Here is an 18,344-nt window from a genome sequence, read left to right on the forward strand (position 1 = left end):
TAATCCTTTATTTCACTTTAAAAGTTCAGTTTTGAGGGCTCATGGTTAGGTCCGTTGGTTAAGCATCTGACTTCAGCTGAAGTCATGATCTCATAGATAGTGAGTTTGCGCCCACCATAGGCCTCTGTGATGACAGCACAGAGCAAGCTTAGAATTCGGTCTCCCTCTCTCTCTGCTCCTCCCCAACTTGGTGTTTATCTCTCTCAAAATAAATAAAAATAAATTTAAAAAAGTAAGAGAAGTCCATTTTTTTTGTTATTAACTAAACTAAGAGATTTCCACTCTATATGTTCTGTTCCTCAATGGTGAAATAATTTCAAGCACCTATTATTTTCCTAGAATTCCTACATAAATTAATGCCATAGGGGAGATAGAACATTTAGAATTTAAAACTCCCAGCCTATAATAAAGTCTCAATTGTTAGATTATTTCTTAATAATTGAGTCATTGTATAATTTTGTCTTGTATAATATGAAGTTCCTGTGACTTTGTCATATATGTTTTCACTTTCTGAGTGAAATAATTTATGAGATTACCTTATGATTTATATACTTAATACATGAGACTATGATTTATTAGATCAAAATTAAAAAAAATTTTTTTTAAGTTTATATTTGACAGAGAGAGAGAGAGATTGTGAGCAGGGGAGGGCAGAAAGAGGGAGAATCTGAAGTAGGCTCCAGGCTCTGAGCTGTCCACACAGAGCCTGACACGGGGTTTGAACCCACAAATCACAACATCATGACCTGAGCTGGAGACTTATACTCAACCAACTGAGCCACTCAGGTGCCCCTAGATCAAAAGTTCTGATATGACATGGGTATGTGCTTTATAAGAAATGAGGTAGATGATCAGTAAAATTCCTATATTTAGAGAAAAAGTTTTAATTATAAATGTAAATTTAAATCAGGAAAAAATGAATCATTAGTGTTTCTACTTCCCTCAGAATGTATCTGAACTTAACACCAAAGATTTCTTTTTTTTTTTTTTTTTTTTTTTTTTTGTAAAGTGCTTGTTGGCCTATTTACAACACTGATGGTGTTTGTTTATTTAGAAATTAAAGGTTTTGAAGCATCTGGGTGGCTCAGGGGGTTGAGCATTTGACTCTTGATTTCAGTTCAGGTCATGACCACTTCATAGTTTGTGAGTTCTAGCCCTGTTTGTGAGCTCTGTCCTGACAGCAGGGATCCTGCTTGGGATTCTCTCCTTCTCTCTCTGTCCCTCCTACTTTCTCTCTCTGTCTCTGTCTCTCTCTCTTTCTCCTTCTCTCTTTCTCTCAATACACTTGAAAAAAACTTAAAAGAAAGGAAAGGTTTTTGTATGCTTGATTCTAAAGAATGGATTATACCCTTAAATTCTGTGTCATTGGAGGGATCTTTTAACATAATACACTATTTAATGTCTTTTAGCTGCTTAATTTGTACAAGTTTTCCTTAGAGGTTTCATGGTTGATTTTAATGAATATAGTTTACAATTTTACCATCCATGAAGACATGCCAATAATTGATAATGTTCCTTTTTTCATGGGTACACAGTCACAGTTTAATATTAGGGGTACATAGGATGTCAGGGTGCTCAGTTGGTCAAGGGTATGTCTCTTGATTTTGTCTCTTGATTTCATGGTCTCACAGTTTGTGAGTTCAACCCCTCTGTTAAGTTCTGTGCTGAATATAACTTTTGTTACACCTTTAAGATGTTTTAAGTAATCTCTAAAGAAACTGCAATGAAAATATGTACATAATACATCCACCAATAAATAGATAATGAAATTAATTCTATTATGTGACAACTCACATAGACGTGAAACATCATTCACTGATGACTAACCCAGGAAAGAAAAACACAGGATGATTCACAAAGTATCATGAATAATATATCTACACACGAATACTTAGATCATTTTATTGGCAAAGGGCATACAGCTGATTCATTTTTGAGTTACACTGACATTGTCCGAAAATATAATGAGTTGAAAATTGTCACCCTATAACAAAATATACAGGTAAAGCCAAAACCACACCTAAAGCTGAAGTTGAAAAAGAATGCTGTGGAAAGTCCCATACAAAAGGAAGCATGTTATTATGGAATTGCAAAGCCAGAATAAGATAAAAGATAACCCAAAAACTTCTACACAAAAAGGTGAATTATTTAAAGGAAACCTCATATAATTTTATTTTTTGTTTTGAGAGAGAGAGAGAGAGAGACAGCTCAAGGAGGGGAGGAACAGAGAGAGAGGGAAAAGAAAGAGAGAGAGAGGGAGAATCCCAAGCATGCTCTGCACTGTCACCACAGAGCCCAATGCAAGGCTTGAACTCCTGAAATGTGAGATCATGACCTGAGCCGAAATCAACACTTGGACTCATAACCAACTGAGCCACCACACAGGATCCCCTTTGTGACTATAATTATAAATTGTTTTCTTTTTATAAATTTTTATGTTTATTTATTTACTTTTGAGATAGAGAGAAAGAGAGTGTGAGTGTGGGGTAAAGGGGTACAGACAGAGAGGGAGACACAGTATCTGAACCAGGTTCCAGGCTCCGAGCTGTCAGCACAGAGCCTGACACGGAGCTCCAACTCATGGACCATGAAATCATGGCCTGAGTTGAAATTGGATGCTGGACATGCTGAGCCACATAGACACCCCTATAGATATAATACTAAACTGTGACTGTGAAAAAAGGAAACATGAAAAAAGGAACGTTTTCAATTATTGGCATGTCTTCATGGACAGTAAAATTGTAAAATATATTCATTAATAACAACCATGGAAAGCTCTAAATTCAAACCCTTGGATATTGTATTTAAAAGACACAGAATTTTTCTGGAATCAAGCAAGCAAAAACTCATTTCATTTAATTTATGGTTTTTTTTTCTTCCGTGTATTTTGAGCACCAGGGAGAGAATGGAGGAGGGGCAAAGAGAGATTAGAGAATTCCAAGCAGGCTCCACACTGTCAGTGCAGAGCGGGATGTGGGGCTGGAACTCACAAAGGGTGAAATGATAACCTCAGCTGAAACCAAGAGTCAGATATTCAACCCTCTGAGCCACCCAAGCACCCCAAAACCTTTCATTTCTAAATAAACAAACACCATCAAAGTTGTAACATATGCCAACACTAAGTTTATTAAAAAAATATTTGGTATTAACTTCGGATACAATCTGAGTGATGTAGAAAAACTAATGATTCTTTTTTTCCTGAAATGAATGTTCTCTGATTTCAGTTTTGTGTATAAGAAATTTTAATTGTATTCATCTGACAGCAGATACTAGAATGATTTTACTTGTATTCATTACCTTTCAGCTGTATCTTCAAATGATACCCAGAGCCCCCTTCCAAACATGTGCAGAGAAACTTCTTTCCAAAGACTGTTAGTGGATAGACATAAACGTAGTACCCGTGAGAATGGACACTTAGTGATAGACTGGAACAGTGTTGGGGAGAGACAAGGGCATCAAAGATCTCATGGAGCACATATGCAAACACAGACAACTGCCCATTATATGAGTCTCACTGCCCCAAACGGTGAAGGATATAAAACATTTTGGAAGACCACCCTCTCTAAGACTGTTACTTCTGCAAGGCAGTTTGCTTCTATAGTCAAAGGCTCAAATCAAGTGGTCAAACAGACATATTTGCAGAACGAAAATTTGGAGAATCTGGAAAGTGACCTAGTCCATGCTGAAAATACTTCTTTGCACCATTTTGACAATAGGATTGCATTAACCTTTCAGTCAAATATTTCTGAAAGTCAGAGATTGAAAAAGGAAGAAAAAAATGGTAAGTGGTATCCATTTGAGGGGTCCTTCAATGAGCAGTCGACCTTACAACAAAACCACAGCATTTTCAATGAGAACAGAATTGCTCATTGCAGTGAATCTGAGAAAATATTTAACCAGGACTCAAATGTTAATAAATCTCTACGGACTCAATTGCCAGGGAACCATTGTGACTGTACTAAATGTAGGGAAGTCTTTTATCAAAGCTCAAACCTTATTAGACAGAAGAGAATACATTTGGGAGAGAATCCTTCTGAATATAATGAATGTGGGAAAATTCTTAACCAGTCCTCCAATGGTGGTGATCATCCGAGGAGTCACGTGGGAAAAAACCCATACACGTGGAATGAACCTGGGAACATGTTTAGTCAGTCATCAAGACTAAATATGAATACAACAATCCATGCTGGACAGAAAGGTTACATCTGTAAGGAACGTGGCAAAGCCTTCAACTGCCACTCAACACTAATTCAACATCAGCAAACGCATAATGGAGAGAGACCTTACAAATGTAAAGAATGTGGTAAAACTTTGAAGTATCGCTCATCATTCAACGGACATGGGAACATTCATACAGGAGAAAATCCTTACATACATAAAATATGTGGGATGGCCCTTACCCAACACTCACCCCTTACTGAACATCGCAGAATTCACACTGGAGAGAAATCTTTGAAATATCAACAATGTGGGAAATCCTTTAACTGGCCTTCAGGCCTTCCTCGACATCACAGAATTCGTACTAGAGAGAAATCTTACCAATGTAAAGAATGTGGCAGGGCCTTTAAATGGCCCTCAGACCTTAAACAACATCACAGAATCCATACTGGAGAGAAACCTTACCAATGTAAAGAATGTGGCAAAGCCTTTACCCGGCCCTCAGCCCTTAATCAACATCATAGAATCCACACAGGAGAGAAACCTTACCAATGTAAAGAATGTGGCAAGGCCTTTGCCCATCACTCAAAGCTTACTAAACATCACAGAATTCATACTGGAAAGAAACCTCACCAATATAAAGAATGTGGCAAGTACTTTAAGAACCACTCACGCCTTACTCAACATCTCAGAATCCATACTGGGGAGAAACGTTACCAATGTAAAGAATGTGGCAGGGCCTTTAAATGGCCCTCCGAACTTAAACATCACAGAATCCACACTGGAGAGAAACCTTACCAATGTAAAGAATGTGGCAAGGCCTTTTCCTGGACCTCAAACCTTAATCGCCATTACAGAATCCATACTGGCGAGAAACCTCACCAATGTAAAGAATGTGGCAAGGCCTTTACCCATCACTCAAAGCTTACTAAACATCACAGAATTCATACTTGACAGAAACATTAACAATGTAATGAATGTAATAAGGTCTTTAATCACTCTTCAACCTTTACTCATTATCACAGAATTCATACTGGAATACATCTTCCAAATTTAAGAAATTTGGGAAATGTTTTGTGGACTGCTCACCCCTTACTTCACATTGGAAAGTTTATACTGGAGAACAACCACTGAATACTAAAGAATGTGGTCAGGCTTTTAAACAATGCTAAACCCTGACTCCTGATCAGAGAAGGTATAGTGGGGGAAGATTTTGCAAATACACAGAATTTGGTAAGCTTATAAATCAGAGGTGAATCTTCATTCTACATCACAGAATTCATACCGGAGAAAAAACTTAAAATGTGAGGAATGTGGTAAAACTTTTACAACTGCTCAACCCTACTCACCATCACAGACTTTATACTGAAGAGAAACATTACAGAGGTACAGAATGTGTCCAACCAAAGCTGGAACTCACAACTTACTCAACATCATAGCTATCTTTCAGGAGAGAAACTAACATGTAGAAAAAGTTGCAATGATTTTGAGTGGAATTTGATCCTTAATCAGTATCCCAGAGTGCACATGAGATTTAAATCCTACAGAAATAATGAATGAGAAAAGGCCTTCATAGTAAATGAACACTTTAGCCAACACGAGACAGGGCATAAAAGAAGGTAACTTGGAAGATATAAATATTTAGAAAAAGATTTAATTGAACATCAAATGTCAATAAATGCCACAGAATTCACAGGAGAAAGTACTACATCAGTCTCTCTATTTAGACATACATCAAAATACTGATAATAAGGAATAATACAAAGTTAAGCTTAATGTATAGGCTGTTATGCTTCAAAAGATTAAATGGATCAATTTTTGCATAGCATCATTAATTTCAGAGTGTGCTCTGTTTTTTCCCACCTCAACCCTATCCGACACTTGTGACTAGCAAATACTAATATATTTCTACTCTCAAATTACTTTCAAAATTCATTTTTTGTGAGTGGTTTCAGAAAATTATGTGGTTGATGTTGATGCATCAAAGATACAACATGCCCTTCTTCATTTGGTGTGACTCGTGTGTCATTTCCCATGGAAGTTGAAGGACAACACAATACACAATATATAAAGAAAATCTCCATGGAGATGCTGTTTTTGGTGAAGACATTGATGTCAGTTCTCATGACACAGGTGTTGAGAACATCATTCTTTTCCCCATATTAAAACTAAAAATCTTTAAGGAAATTTTTTTTTTTTTTTGAAAAAGACAGAGACGGAGAGCAAGCAGGGAAGGGGCAGAGAGAGAGGGAGACACAGAATCGGAAGTAGGTTTCAGGCTCTGAGCTCTCAGCACAGAGCCTGACGCGGCGCTCGAACTTACCGCGAGATCATGACCTGAGCTGTAGTCAGTCGCCCAACTGACTGAGGCACCCAGGCGCCCCAAACTAAAAATCTCCTTGAATATTATAGAGAAAGTAATTTCCCAGCTGGTCTTTAAGGAAACAAGAGGTGGCAGTGCAGTGAAGCACTGGTATATCTTCATCACAGCAATAGTTAGAGAATGTCAGTTGGTGTGGTTGAAATGATGAAATCCTCAGAGATATTAGAAAGAGCATAACCAACTCTTTCCCACAATGCATACAGTTACACATACACATTTTTAAAGAATTACCTCAGGCCGGAAAATTATGGAAGTGTCTATTCCCAATCATTTTATCAACAAGTACTTTCTGAAGGCTTGTATTCTAGACTTTGAACAATGGTAATAAAGTGATGGATTTGAAATGCATAACTTAGTCTATGTGTGAACTTAATACATTTTCATTAATAAAACATAATTGTCTTTAATGATGTGTACAGAGTGAAGTGTTATCCCAATACCAGTGTTAACTTATCTCATATTATTAAATGTTGTAGGAAAGGGAAAGTAAGAAAATGTAAAGATCTCTTTCCAGTGTACAGTGGGAACCCGAAGTGACTCCCTTTTGAAACTCCGAAGTCACAGGCAGCTCTTGGTGGCATCATCTGATGAATAAATGTCATGGAAATAAGGAATTGGCAAATGTGGTGAGTTTCTGAGGATTCGGGAAGTGCTATTTAATCTTCATGACTTAACTGAATTCCTGTGTGTTACTGAGAAGCATGACAATGATTACCGTGACTGCCCAGGCCTTGATCAGTGACAGTTACGGAGGCGGGCCTATTGGATGATGTAATAATCATCACAGGCATAGCTTTAAAATGTCACATGTTACAGTAGATACTGGAGAGGATGCTCAAAGGGCCTATACACGGGAATAGGTTCAAGACAGTGACCTGATGAGATTTATTAGAAAGCCGTATTATTGGAACTGTTTTAGTTCTCTGAAGCAGGGGTTGTAGACCATCTACAAAGTCTCATAGCAAGCAGGGAATTTTACGGGGGAGTCACAGAACTACTGAGCATTGATAGGTAGGGGAAGCAGTGCTACAGTCCTGAATGATTCTCGATATGATCTCAGGACTTGCAGGCATTAGAAAAGGCCACTGTCTACCACGGTTAAGCTTGATCTTTTAGTAACATTGGGTTCCTTCTTTCCCCAGCATCGGTGGTCTGTTGAAATCTCAAGGAAGCTACTATTAGTCAAGCCATAAGCTAGAGAACAGAGATCAGTGAGTTAGATGTATGTACCCATTACAGTATTTGGAACAGTTCTAGTCTGAGGAAGTCTGTATTTGGAAAGTAACATAAGTTAAGGCTGTGTTTACTGAGTTTATACTCTGTTCACACACAGGTCGCATGGTGTTGTGGTGGGTACCTCAGGAACATGTATGTGAGTTAATCATCATACTTTAGGACTTGAAAATAGGTGTCCCATATTTCCTCCAGAATATAGATCCTGTGTCCTGCCTTTCTGTTTATTTTTCTTTCATAACATGGATTGCATAAAAGAGCTAAATATGGTTTGGAAGAATATACAAAAGCATGAATTGGAACCTCAGAGAAAGTTCTCATTGTTCACCAAGAATCAAGTTGGCATGAGGTAAACAGAAAATCAAATTTAATAGTATATGTGTGGAGACCACAAACACAGGAAAATTGCAAAGGAAGGAAAAGTAAGGTATATATGTCTTTGAAGAGGAAACAAGGAGAAGGGGAAGAAGGAAGGAAGAGGAGGGAAGAATCAGAAGTCTGGGGCCTCCAAGGGAAAGAATGTAATTCACAGGAAGATGAAAAAGTACATATTTGGTAAGCAATTATTTTGTGGGCCACTCTGAGACAATAGGACAGAAACCTTTGTTCACATAGTCCTTAGTGGGTTCCTCCCTGTCGACCATACCTAGCTTCTATCCTAATGTGGTCATGTATGGTGATTGCTCTCATCCTAGGCAGCTTTTCTATGTATATTATTTTTAGAGAGTGGGGAAAAGTAAACATTTTTCATGAAATCGCTTAATTTTGATTGCTTATTAACTCTAATCTTCCTGCCAAAGTGGTCCATCATAGAGAAGCCTGGGTGTAGCTCATAGAAACTGGAGGATATTTTGTTGAATTAAGTAAGAATTGCACAGAAAAAAAAAAATACTGTATGGAATCACATGGAGTCTGAACTAAGTGAAAATCAGGGCACCTGGGTGTCTCAACTGGCTAATTGCCAACTTTGGTTCAGGTCATGACCTTGTGGTTCATGAGTTTCAGCCCCGTTGGGCTCCTGGGCTTACATTGTGGACCTTGCTTGGTATTTTTCCTCTCTCCTCCCTCTGCTCCTCCCCACTCATGCTTTCTCTAGTTAACTTTCCTTCAACTTGAAGCACAACTGATACATTCTTGAGACTTGCAGAGAATGACATTCCTCTAGGAATTCCTAGGAATCCTAGGAATGCCTTAATTTAATGCTTTTTTAGAGGTAAAGAGTCCCTTTACCTTGACAATAGCCAGACTTGCAAGATCCTATTGGTTTTCTTTAACACATGAAAATTCCTTTAGAAATTACATCTTTCTCCCCAAATTAAAAGTATATAATCAATGTCCTCTCAAAATGACTGTGTAGATCTTCCTGCCCAGGAGACTACATGCTTTATTAAAAACTGCTTTTTGCACCCAAACATCTCAAGAATACTCCTTGGCCCCTCCAAACCCATATCACATCTGTTTCCACTGGTTAAGGAAGGGCTCACCTTTCTGTTGTAAGGATATTGACTGGTGGGAGTGGAGATTCTAAATCATCCCTCCACCCAGCATGTTTTAAATTCATTTCACATCAGGATTTCTATAGGTCACGTCATCTGTGAACAGAGATCATTTTGTTTTATCTTTTCCACTTACGATCCCTTTAATCTATTTTTTTTCTTGTCCACTTGTTCTGAAGAGACTATCCATTGCTGTGTGGAATTGAAGTGATGACGTCGCTTCATTACCTTGTTTCTGTTCGTATGGGAGAAGCTTTTAGTCTTTTATTATGGAATATGTGAGATTTCAGCTTTCCATACATAAATGGCCTTTATTAGGTCGTGGTTGTTTCCTTCCATTCCTGCTTTATTGAGTATTTCTAACCATAAAATTATGTCCAATAAGCTCACTTCCTGTTTTGCATCACTTAATATCATCATGTCATTTTGATCTTCATTCTTTTTTTTTTTATCTTCATTGTTTAATGTGCAGTTTTAAACAGATGGTTATCCATGTGCTGAAACACCCTCGAATTTCAGGAAGAATTCCCACTTGCTTATGGTTTAAAATACTACTTTTTAATTATTTCCTTCATCTTTACTTACAATGTCTTCCTATGTTTTGATAACTTATTAATGTTGGTGTCACAGAGACTGTGTTCTTAATATCCCTTCTCTTACTCCTTGGAAATATTTGAGGAGATTTGAACAATTTTCTCATTCAATATTTGTATGGATTATCCAGTTCATTCATCTGGATAAATACTTTTACTTTTTGGGAGGTTTTTTGTTTTTGTTTTTGATTTTAATTAGTTTTTTATCATCTACCTAGTAGATGTAGATCAACGGAGATTTTTAAAAATATTTCCTCACAAGGGAGTCCAGATAGGTTCTATATTTCTGAAATTTATTCTCATTTTTCAATATCTATCTTGGCTTGTAATTCTCTATTGTCACCTCTTGTAATATTTTTATCTCTATGGTATCAGTTATACTGTGCCTGCTTTCAACTCTTCACTTTGATTGTAGTTGTCTTCTGTCTTCCTTTCCTTCCTGATTTAGTTAAAGGTTTGCCAATTTTGTTCATGTACTGAAAACCAAGTGTTTCTATTCTTTATATTTTCCTAGTTTTGCTGTATCCTACTTTGTTCATTTCTGTTTTATGTTTGAATTTCCTTCTTGCTGATGAGTTTGGGTTCATATGGTATTTGACCTGAGTATTTGAGGTAGAAGAAAGTGATTTGTGCTATGGCATGACAATACTATAGCATTATCTATTATGCTATGTGGTCAGTGCGTCCTGTGCAAGTTTATGTGTCTATGGAGGAATGATGTTCTCATGATTCCTTCTCAGCCACATTGCTGACATTCTCTGAGTGATTTTAGGGATGTAGATTAGAAGTTGTCAGCACATCCTGTGAGAGTAATAAGTGGAATTTTACCTCTGTTATTTGATATCTGTCAGCTGTAACTTCCCATGGCACCCTGAGCTTTTTGACATCGTGCATAGAAGCTTGTCAACACATGTCAATGAGTAGATATAAACCTAGTGCCCTTGAGAATTTACACTGAATGATAAACCAGGACAATGATGGGAAGAGTGAAGTTTATCAACAGTATCAGGAAGGCCATACCCAAATTGAGACAACTGTGTGTAATGAGAATCTCACTGCCCAAACTGGTGAAGGATATAAACCATTTTGGAAAACCTTCCTTTTAAGTCCAGTACTTTACTAAAGCAGTATGTTTCTGTCAGCAAAAGCTCAAATCAAATGGTGGAACATGCATACCTGTAGAACAACTATTTGGAAATCTGAAAGTGACCTAGTGCAATGTAAAATGTTCTGAAGGATGGTGATGGTGGTCTTTGCTGGGAACCAAAAGTAAACTCACAAAAGAAGAACGTAAGTGGTAAAGTCTTCCCTGGAAACTAAGCAGGAGTTGTTTGTGTTGAGTCAGATGGTGGCGATGGGGGACTCAAGTGTGCTGTGCCTGCATTGGCTCATGAGGTACTACTAATGGGTCTCGGGGAACAGCATCTGCACTAACAAGGAACTGGTGAAAGACGCCAGCCCATTCGTGGACCCCATTCCAACCTTACAAAATCACCGTTTCTTTTATGGGCTCTGGAGACCACATGATTTATATGCACATGAAAACTTCAAAGCACAGAACTGCTTATCAGCCTGGATTTATGAAAAACATCCCTTGGTGAGTTTTAGGAACCAGCATCACCTCTGCCCTCTGCCAGGGTCTGTTGATCAGGGTGAGAACACCGGTGCTGCTTTAACTATGAGCTCCAGGTGATTCTCAGGTGAGACCAGGGTGAAGCACGAGGATTCACTAACTACTTGGGAGGGTTGCATTCGCCTTTCAGTAGAAGAGATGATGATAGTCTGTTTGGCGTGGACCTGGAAGGGGCAGGTCAGTGCAGCCCATGTTCCCTGGACTGTGGCAGAATGTGTGTCTGCCTATGGGAGGGGAGGACATCTGAAACTGGGAAGGAGAAACTCACATGTCAGAGGTCCGTTTTCTGAGTCTTTCCTTTGACAGAGTCAAGTAAAGGGCAGCCTTTTCTGCATTTCAAGTTCCTTCTGCCTCTGAGCTGATGAGAGCAGGTGAAGAGGCTGTGCTGAGGCCTTTAAAGGCCTACAGGTGTGATTGCTCCACATACTAGCACCTCAGAAAGCATTTGACAGCAGAAGGGTGAGGAAGAAATGGCTGCTTCTCAGGTAAATTTTGTCTTGATTTAGCGCAGAAGCTGTGTCCTCATTACTTAATGAAATGTCATGTTTTTAGAGCTTGCAAACATTTATTCCTCTACCTGAGCCTGACTAATAAATATGTTTTGGACTAGTATTTATCCCTTTTATGATAGTCAAATTCAGTTCTAGGATGTTCCTGTGTTATGTCCTAGAGCCTTCTTCATTCTCTACAACCAGGCTTTCTATACAGGTTGAGGAATTCCTGCCATGAATTCATGACCTGCAGATTATTGGAAATAACCCTTTGGTAACACATCAGTATGGGGATGTGTTGATACCCAAGTTTTTCATAGTAGATAGATCAGGTTTGAGGATTCCAGTAAAGGATGAGTTTATATATTTATGTCCTGTTTGGGTGTGGCACGAGTCTATGTAAACCGATTAAAAACATAAAAACAGCCCAGGTGGCTCAGTCGGTTAAGCGATGCAATCTTGATGCCAGCTCAGGTCAATATCTTATGGTTTGAGTGAGCCCTGTGTCAGGCTGCTTACTGTCAGAAGAGCCTGTCTGGCATATTCTCTTCCTTTCTCCCTTGCCCCCATTCACTCTTGCTCAAAATAAATAAACTTAAAGAAAAAAAGAAAAACAAATCGACTAGCTTTTGGGCCCAGATAAGTGAATGTTCTGAAAAAGAGCCTTGATGTCTAGATTGTTTCAAAGATTTACTATTTAGAAAGCATTAAAGACTAGAGGACATGGGAGGAATCTGTGGCTTAAAATTTGCAAAAACCTTCTATATTCTCATGATTCATATCCTAGTATGATTTTTTGTTGTTTTTTTTTCTTCCTTTGGAAACTCTATCACATCAATGATGAGTCCTTCTACATGCATGAGGCCCCTGATATCAATTTGTCTCACTACAGCTGATGTTAACATTGTTCACATGGATCAGGGTCTCTCTGACAGAATCCCAAGAAAATGAAATCTCTCTCCTTTGTTTACTAGAAATCCTGGCTTTTGCAAATAAAGGTTTTATATTGGTCCTTAATCTATTAAGTTTCCATTTTATTTTGCACAGTGTAGCAGATCTTTTATTCATTCTTTTTTTTTCAGCAAAAGCTAACAAGTATAACTACTGTATGCTCACAGGTCTTATAATTCTATAATGCAACTTGGCACAAATGCCAAATGATACCATTTCAAGGAAATAATCAGGAATTTGTTGGTGAAAGGAATAAAGTATTCATGATGTTGTATCTTGACTTAAACGTTCCCCTTCTCTGAGGTTCTCTGTTACCCTCACTGTGAATTAGTGATAATTCTAGAAACTAAATGGCATAGGATATTGTTGTCAACACCTTAAAATCTGATATACATTCCTTATTCTTTGGTTAGACTCTCTTTTTTATAAGTTTATTTATTTTTAGAGAGAGAGTGTATGTGAGGGGAGGGTCAGGGAGAGGGAGGCAGAGACCCCCAAACAGGATCCACACTGTCAGTGCAGACCCAGATGTGGGGTTTGAACTCATGAGACTTGAGCTGAAATCAGATGTTTAACCAACTGAGCTACCCAGGTGCTCCAATATTCATTATTTTTGATTCAGTACTACTTGGAAGTGGAGTTAGGAACTGAATATTGAAAAGCCTTCCTAAGTGTTCTAAAGAGGCCATCAGGAAAAGGCGTTGGGAGAATAATTTTCTATATCCTTCTGTAATGTGTTCTCTTCTCTATAGAGCACAGTGCTGGATTTGTAATTGTAGATTGTCCAGCAAGGGTCCTGTATCTTTTTTCCTATACATAGGTCTTGCTGTCTTTAGAGTTGATCTGGGTAAGATCTTTGGAAAAAGAAAGAGACCTTGCACATGAAGAGACAGGAGAGAGTAACCACACACCCAAGTAAGTGGGAATGAATGAAGCAGATGACACAAGTGAGGGTCACAGGTCAAAGGAAAAAACTCAATCTTTAATATGTGGTCTGGGAAGCTCTACTTGAATAGAATGATTCTGGAAGCCTAGGTTTTTCCAATGGTCCTGGAAGGACTTTCCAGTCTCACTCTTCCCATGCTCCTACATCCTCTAAGTCTTACCCTCTGTGCCAATGTCTACCATGGCATTCACAGTCAAATCCAAAAGCTTCCTCATGGCCAGTGAGGCTCTATGGGATCTGATTTGCTTTTGGGGACATGTGGAAATCTGTACACATAGGAAGAATCTAGTGGAGGCCCCAATGTAATTTACTCCTGTCCCAGTTTTGGGTGCCCTTATCTCCCAGGGACACACACAAAGTCTGGCATAACATCAGGAATGTGAGGCAGACTGACCATCCCCTATGAAAACTTACAGAGTGAAGTCTTCTTCATGGAGGCTTCCACATTGCCTGATACTCCGTACTCTTAAATGTACTGGGAGCCTCAGCATCTACATTGACCTCACAGTGGAATAATTGGGCCAGTTCATTTAGACCTAATTGATGCTGGGCCCCAAAAAGAACTAAGTGCCAGAATCTTTGGGGATGGGACAGTAGAGACGGTAGTTCAAAACTCTACACAGGGGATCCCAATATAAAGTCAAAGGTAAGAATGACATTTTGAACATTGCTTGTCAAAATTTCATGTATACACCAATCACTTGAGATTCCACTTAAAAACACACAGATATCATGTCTCCCTAGGTCTGGATGAAGGTCATTAATTTGTTCTTTTAGCAAACACTGAGGTTGCTGTCCCCAGACGTCATCTCCAGTTGCACAAACTGCTCAGGTGGCTCTGTGTTCATGCTGAGGGGTGGGGAGAGGAAATGGTGCCACCCAGGTCCTTGGTTCTCAGACAGGCATTTCAGTGAATATTGCCTCTGAGGGAAGTCTCCTTGAATAATGAATAATCTCCCCCCTGTGTGTGCCCCTGTGATCTTCAGATCGCCGTTTCCAATTTGTCTCTACCACAGGTTGTATGTGGTTTCCAACTCATACCCCCTCTCCCCCTCCCCACCTCCACCACAGGTTGCATGCCTGTCTTCTCTCCAGGAGCAGTGCAGTGCCCTCCTATCCACAGCTGACCTTTTAAACTCTAGGCATTAAGCCTTGCTGGTTGAAAGGACCCACAAGTTTCAACTTCTCTTGTTTTCCAAACCACTTGATTTGGGGAAACATTTTCCTTATGCATTCCTGTGTGCTCCTCTTTCTCTGACCTTCTCCACAATCACAGCTCAGTGCCTTCTAAGTGATTAACTTTGTATTCTTCCCTACAATGAATATTTTGATGTCCTATCTGAATAGAGTGACTGACCTACTGCTTTCTACTCTGAATTCTGTGACAGTTATTGATTTCTATGTTCAATTAAATACTTTTCTAAATATTTATGGCTTTCCAGTTACTTTTATGCATCTCTGATGTTTGTTTAAAGTGTACATTTAATATGAAGGCCTTTCCTCCTTTATTATGTTTGTAGAGTTTAAATCTAGTTTGCATGTTGGGATATTAAGGATTGAGTTCCAGTGAAAGGCACTGAAACTTTCTCTGCATGTTTTGGTTTCTATCCTGTAATACAGCTATGATGTTGAGCGAGTTACGAATTCTAGCTACAGGCTTGGCACATTTTTGACCTTTATAATGTTTCTCTTAAGTATAAACTATGTGATGGTGAGTAAGGATTCAGCAGTCCTAGAAGTTGTACCACATTCTTTACATTTTTAAGTTTTTTTCTCCAGTAGGAATTCTGTGTTGTAGAATGAATCTTGACCTTTGATTAACAGGCTCACCAAATTCTACATATTTGCCAATTCCTCCCCATATACATTCTATGATCAGTAGTCAGGATTTAGCATTGCTTACAGGACTTGCCACACTCTTTTGTATTCAATTGTTATTCTCCACTATATGTTTTCCAGTGTGAAGTAAGGGTGACCAGTCCACAAAGATTTTCTCACCTTCCTTAAATTTGTAAGGTTTCTTCCAGTATGAATTCTGTGATAATGAGTAAATGTCAAACTGTGATCAAACACTTTATAATTTGCATTGGTAAGGTTTTTTTCAAGTATGAGTTCTGTGATGTTGTGCAAGGTGTGAAGGTTGGTTAAACACCTGGCCACATTCCTTACATTTGTAAGTTGTCTCTCCAGTGTGAATTCTGTGATGTTGAGTAAGGGCTGAGTTCTGGTTAAAGGCCTGACCATTCTTTACATCAGTAAGGTTTTTCTCCAGTATGAATTTGGTGATGATGAGGAGGAGTTGTGATGGATAAAGATATTTGGGAGTGACAAAGTGCTCCCCTTCAGTAGGGAAATGTTTATTTTCCTTTAATGTTTTTATTTATTTTTGAGAGACAGAACGTGATTGGGGGAGGGGGCAGAGAGAGAGAGACACAGAATCTGAAGCAGGCTCCAGGCTCTCAGCTATCAACACAGCGCCCCCAACTTGGGGCTTGAACCCACAAACTGTGAGATCATGACCTGAGTCAAAGTCCTATTCTTAATGGACTGAGCCACCCAGGCACCTTGAAGTGTTTATTTTCATGCATAATTGCCATACCGTTTTCCAAAGTGAAGGTACTTTTTACATTCCCCTTAGTGACATAGGAGAATTCTAATTGCTTGACATTTTCATAGGTATTTGGTGTTACCATTTTTATTTTAGTCATTCCAGAAAATATTGAGTGGCTCGTCATTGTAAAATATGAAATGATCTTACTATAGTTACCCTGGTGACTCAAAATGATAACACTTAAATGCATAAAGTTGAACAAAGTCAAAATGGCTGCATTCAAATATCAGTGAGGATTCATATTAAAATAACATTTTTCCTCTCTTCTGCAAACTTTCCATCCTCTCTTCTTAGCCTTTTTCTTCAGGAAGCCAGTACCACCTTGAAAACATGATGAACAAGGCCAGCAGTGATGTGGGAAACAAAGGCAAAGAAAAATTAAATTTTCCTACTACTTCTAGCCCATTGACAAGTCCTTGAAACAGGCAGAACAACCTTCCTCTGGGAGCTCAGCAGCCTAGATGATGACTCTTTGGTAAGAGGAATAGGCCACCTTAGCTTAACATTATTCTAATCTCAAGGATCCTGTAAGTCTACTTTAACATACAAAAATTCCTTTGGGAACTTCCTTTTTCTTTACCCCCCAAGATATATGTTAGCAGTCATACTCCGAACATCTGCCCAATGGATGTACATTTGAAGGATCTCATGACTGAGTTTTTTTTAAGCAGTAAGAAATGATTTTTTCCTAGCAGTATCTCCTATCCTCCTCAAGTTCCTGGAAACCTTGCTTCCAAAAATTCCTTAAAGACTTATGATATGAGAAACAAAGGAAGAAGGAAATAGTAGAGAAAATTAAACCTCCTTATAACCCAGAGCCCATTGCCAAATATTTGAGGCAGGCAGAGTCTACCATTTCTCCAGGACCTCCCTACTGTCTTCATGCTTTGCTAGAAGGAAAACCCATTTTAGCTTGACAATAGCTAGGCCTCTGGTATCTTATGAGTCTTTAGCATAGGACAATCCATTTGGGAACTTACCCTTGACTTTACCTCCCTCAACTCCTAACCATATAATCAGTCTCTCCTCAGGATCTGGGGAAACCCTTCTGCCCAGGGGTCCTGTCCTAGGGCTTTAATAAAACTACCCTTTTGCACCAAAGATGTCTCAGGAATTCTGTCTTGGCCTTTGGCTCTGGATCCCCACCCCCACTCCAAAACCCCATCAACTTACACTATCCCCAACCCCCTCCCAACTTGAAGTCCTATCACAACCTGTGACAGTCACCTGTCACAACCGCAGTACAGCTCTTTCTGCCCAAAGGACCTGTCCCCATGTTTTAATAAAACCATCTTTTGGCACTGAAGTTGTGTCAAGAATTCTTTTTTGGCCATTGGCTCTGAAGGCCAAAGCTTCAAACTACTTCAGTAGCACAAACACAATTCCTCTTGAAACCAGCTAGACCCTTTATTTCCCTACATAACCCCCCAGCCTTTCCCTCTGGGTGGCTTGCAGTCCTGAAGGCCCTAATGTGCTCCAGTCTCCTTTGCTTGACAAAGCAAGAAAGCTGTTGTTCCTCTTTACTCCCCACTACTTTTCTAATTAGGTTTTGGCTCTGAAGCACAGAGGTCAGTTTCCACAACAGAATGTGTAGGAGAGGAAAACTTTTTTCTTGCTCCCTTCTCTATTCTTTGGCTGGTCTAGTAATTAAACTGACTTAAGACAGATTCACAAGACAAAAAAATTATTTCTTAATTATGGGAACCTTAAAGATAGGAGTCTCAAAGATGATTGATGCTTATAACATGGGGACATTGAAGAAGGCAGTAGGAATTTAGAATTTCAGAGCAGGAGAAAGATATTCAATACAGAAGAAAGCAAAGAGCAACTGATTGTCACATACTGGTTT

General features: G+C 38.9%; 1 protein-coding gene across 1 annotated transcript in view; it reads left to right on the top strand.

Moving 5' to 3' along the window:
- LOC144614676 (uncharacterized) overlaps nt 1-16,915 on the top strand; it is a 29,458-nt gene extending 12,543 nt beyond the window's left edge. The window contains 4 exon segments of the mRNA XM_078439240.2: nt 3,305-5,194; nt 5,445-5,484; nt 5,486-5,544; nt 16,803-16,915. Of these exon segments, the coding sequence (XP_078295366.2) occupies nt 3,305-5,194; nt 5,445-5,484; nt 5,486-5,544; nt 16,803-16,915 (2,102 nt within the window).
- The last annotated feature ends 1,429 nt before the right edge of the window (nt 16,916-18,344 follow it).

This window comes from Panthera onca, chromosome E2 (assembly GCF_046562875.1).
Source record: "Panthera onca isolate mPanOnc1 chromosome E2, mPanOnc1 haplotype 2, whole genome shotgun sequence".
Classification (NCBI taxonomy): domain Eukaryota; kingdom Metazoa; phylum Chordata; class Mammalia; order Carnivora; family Felidae; genus Panthera; species Panthera onca.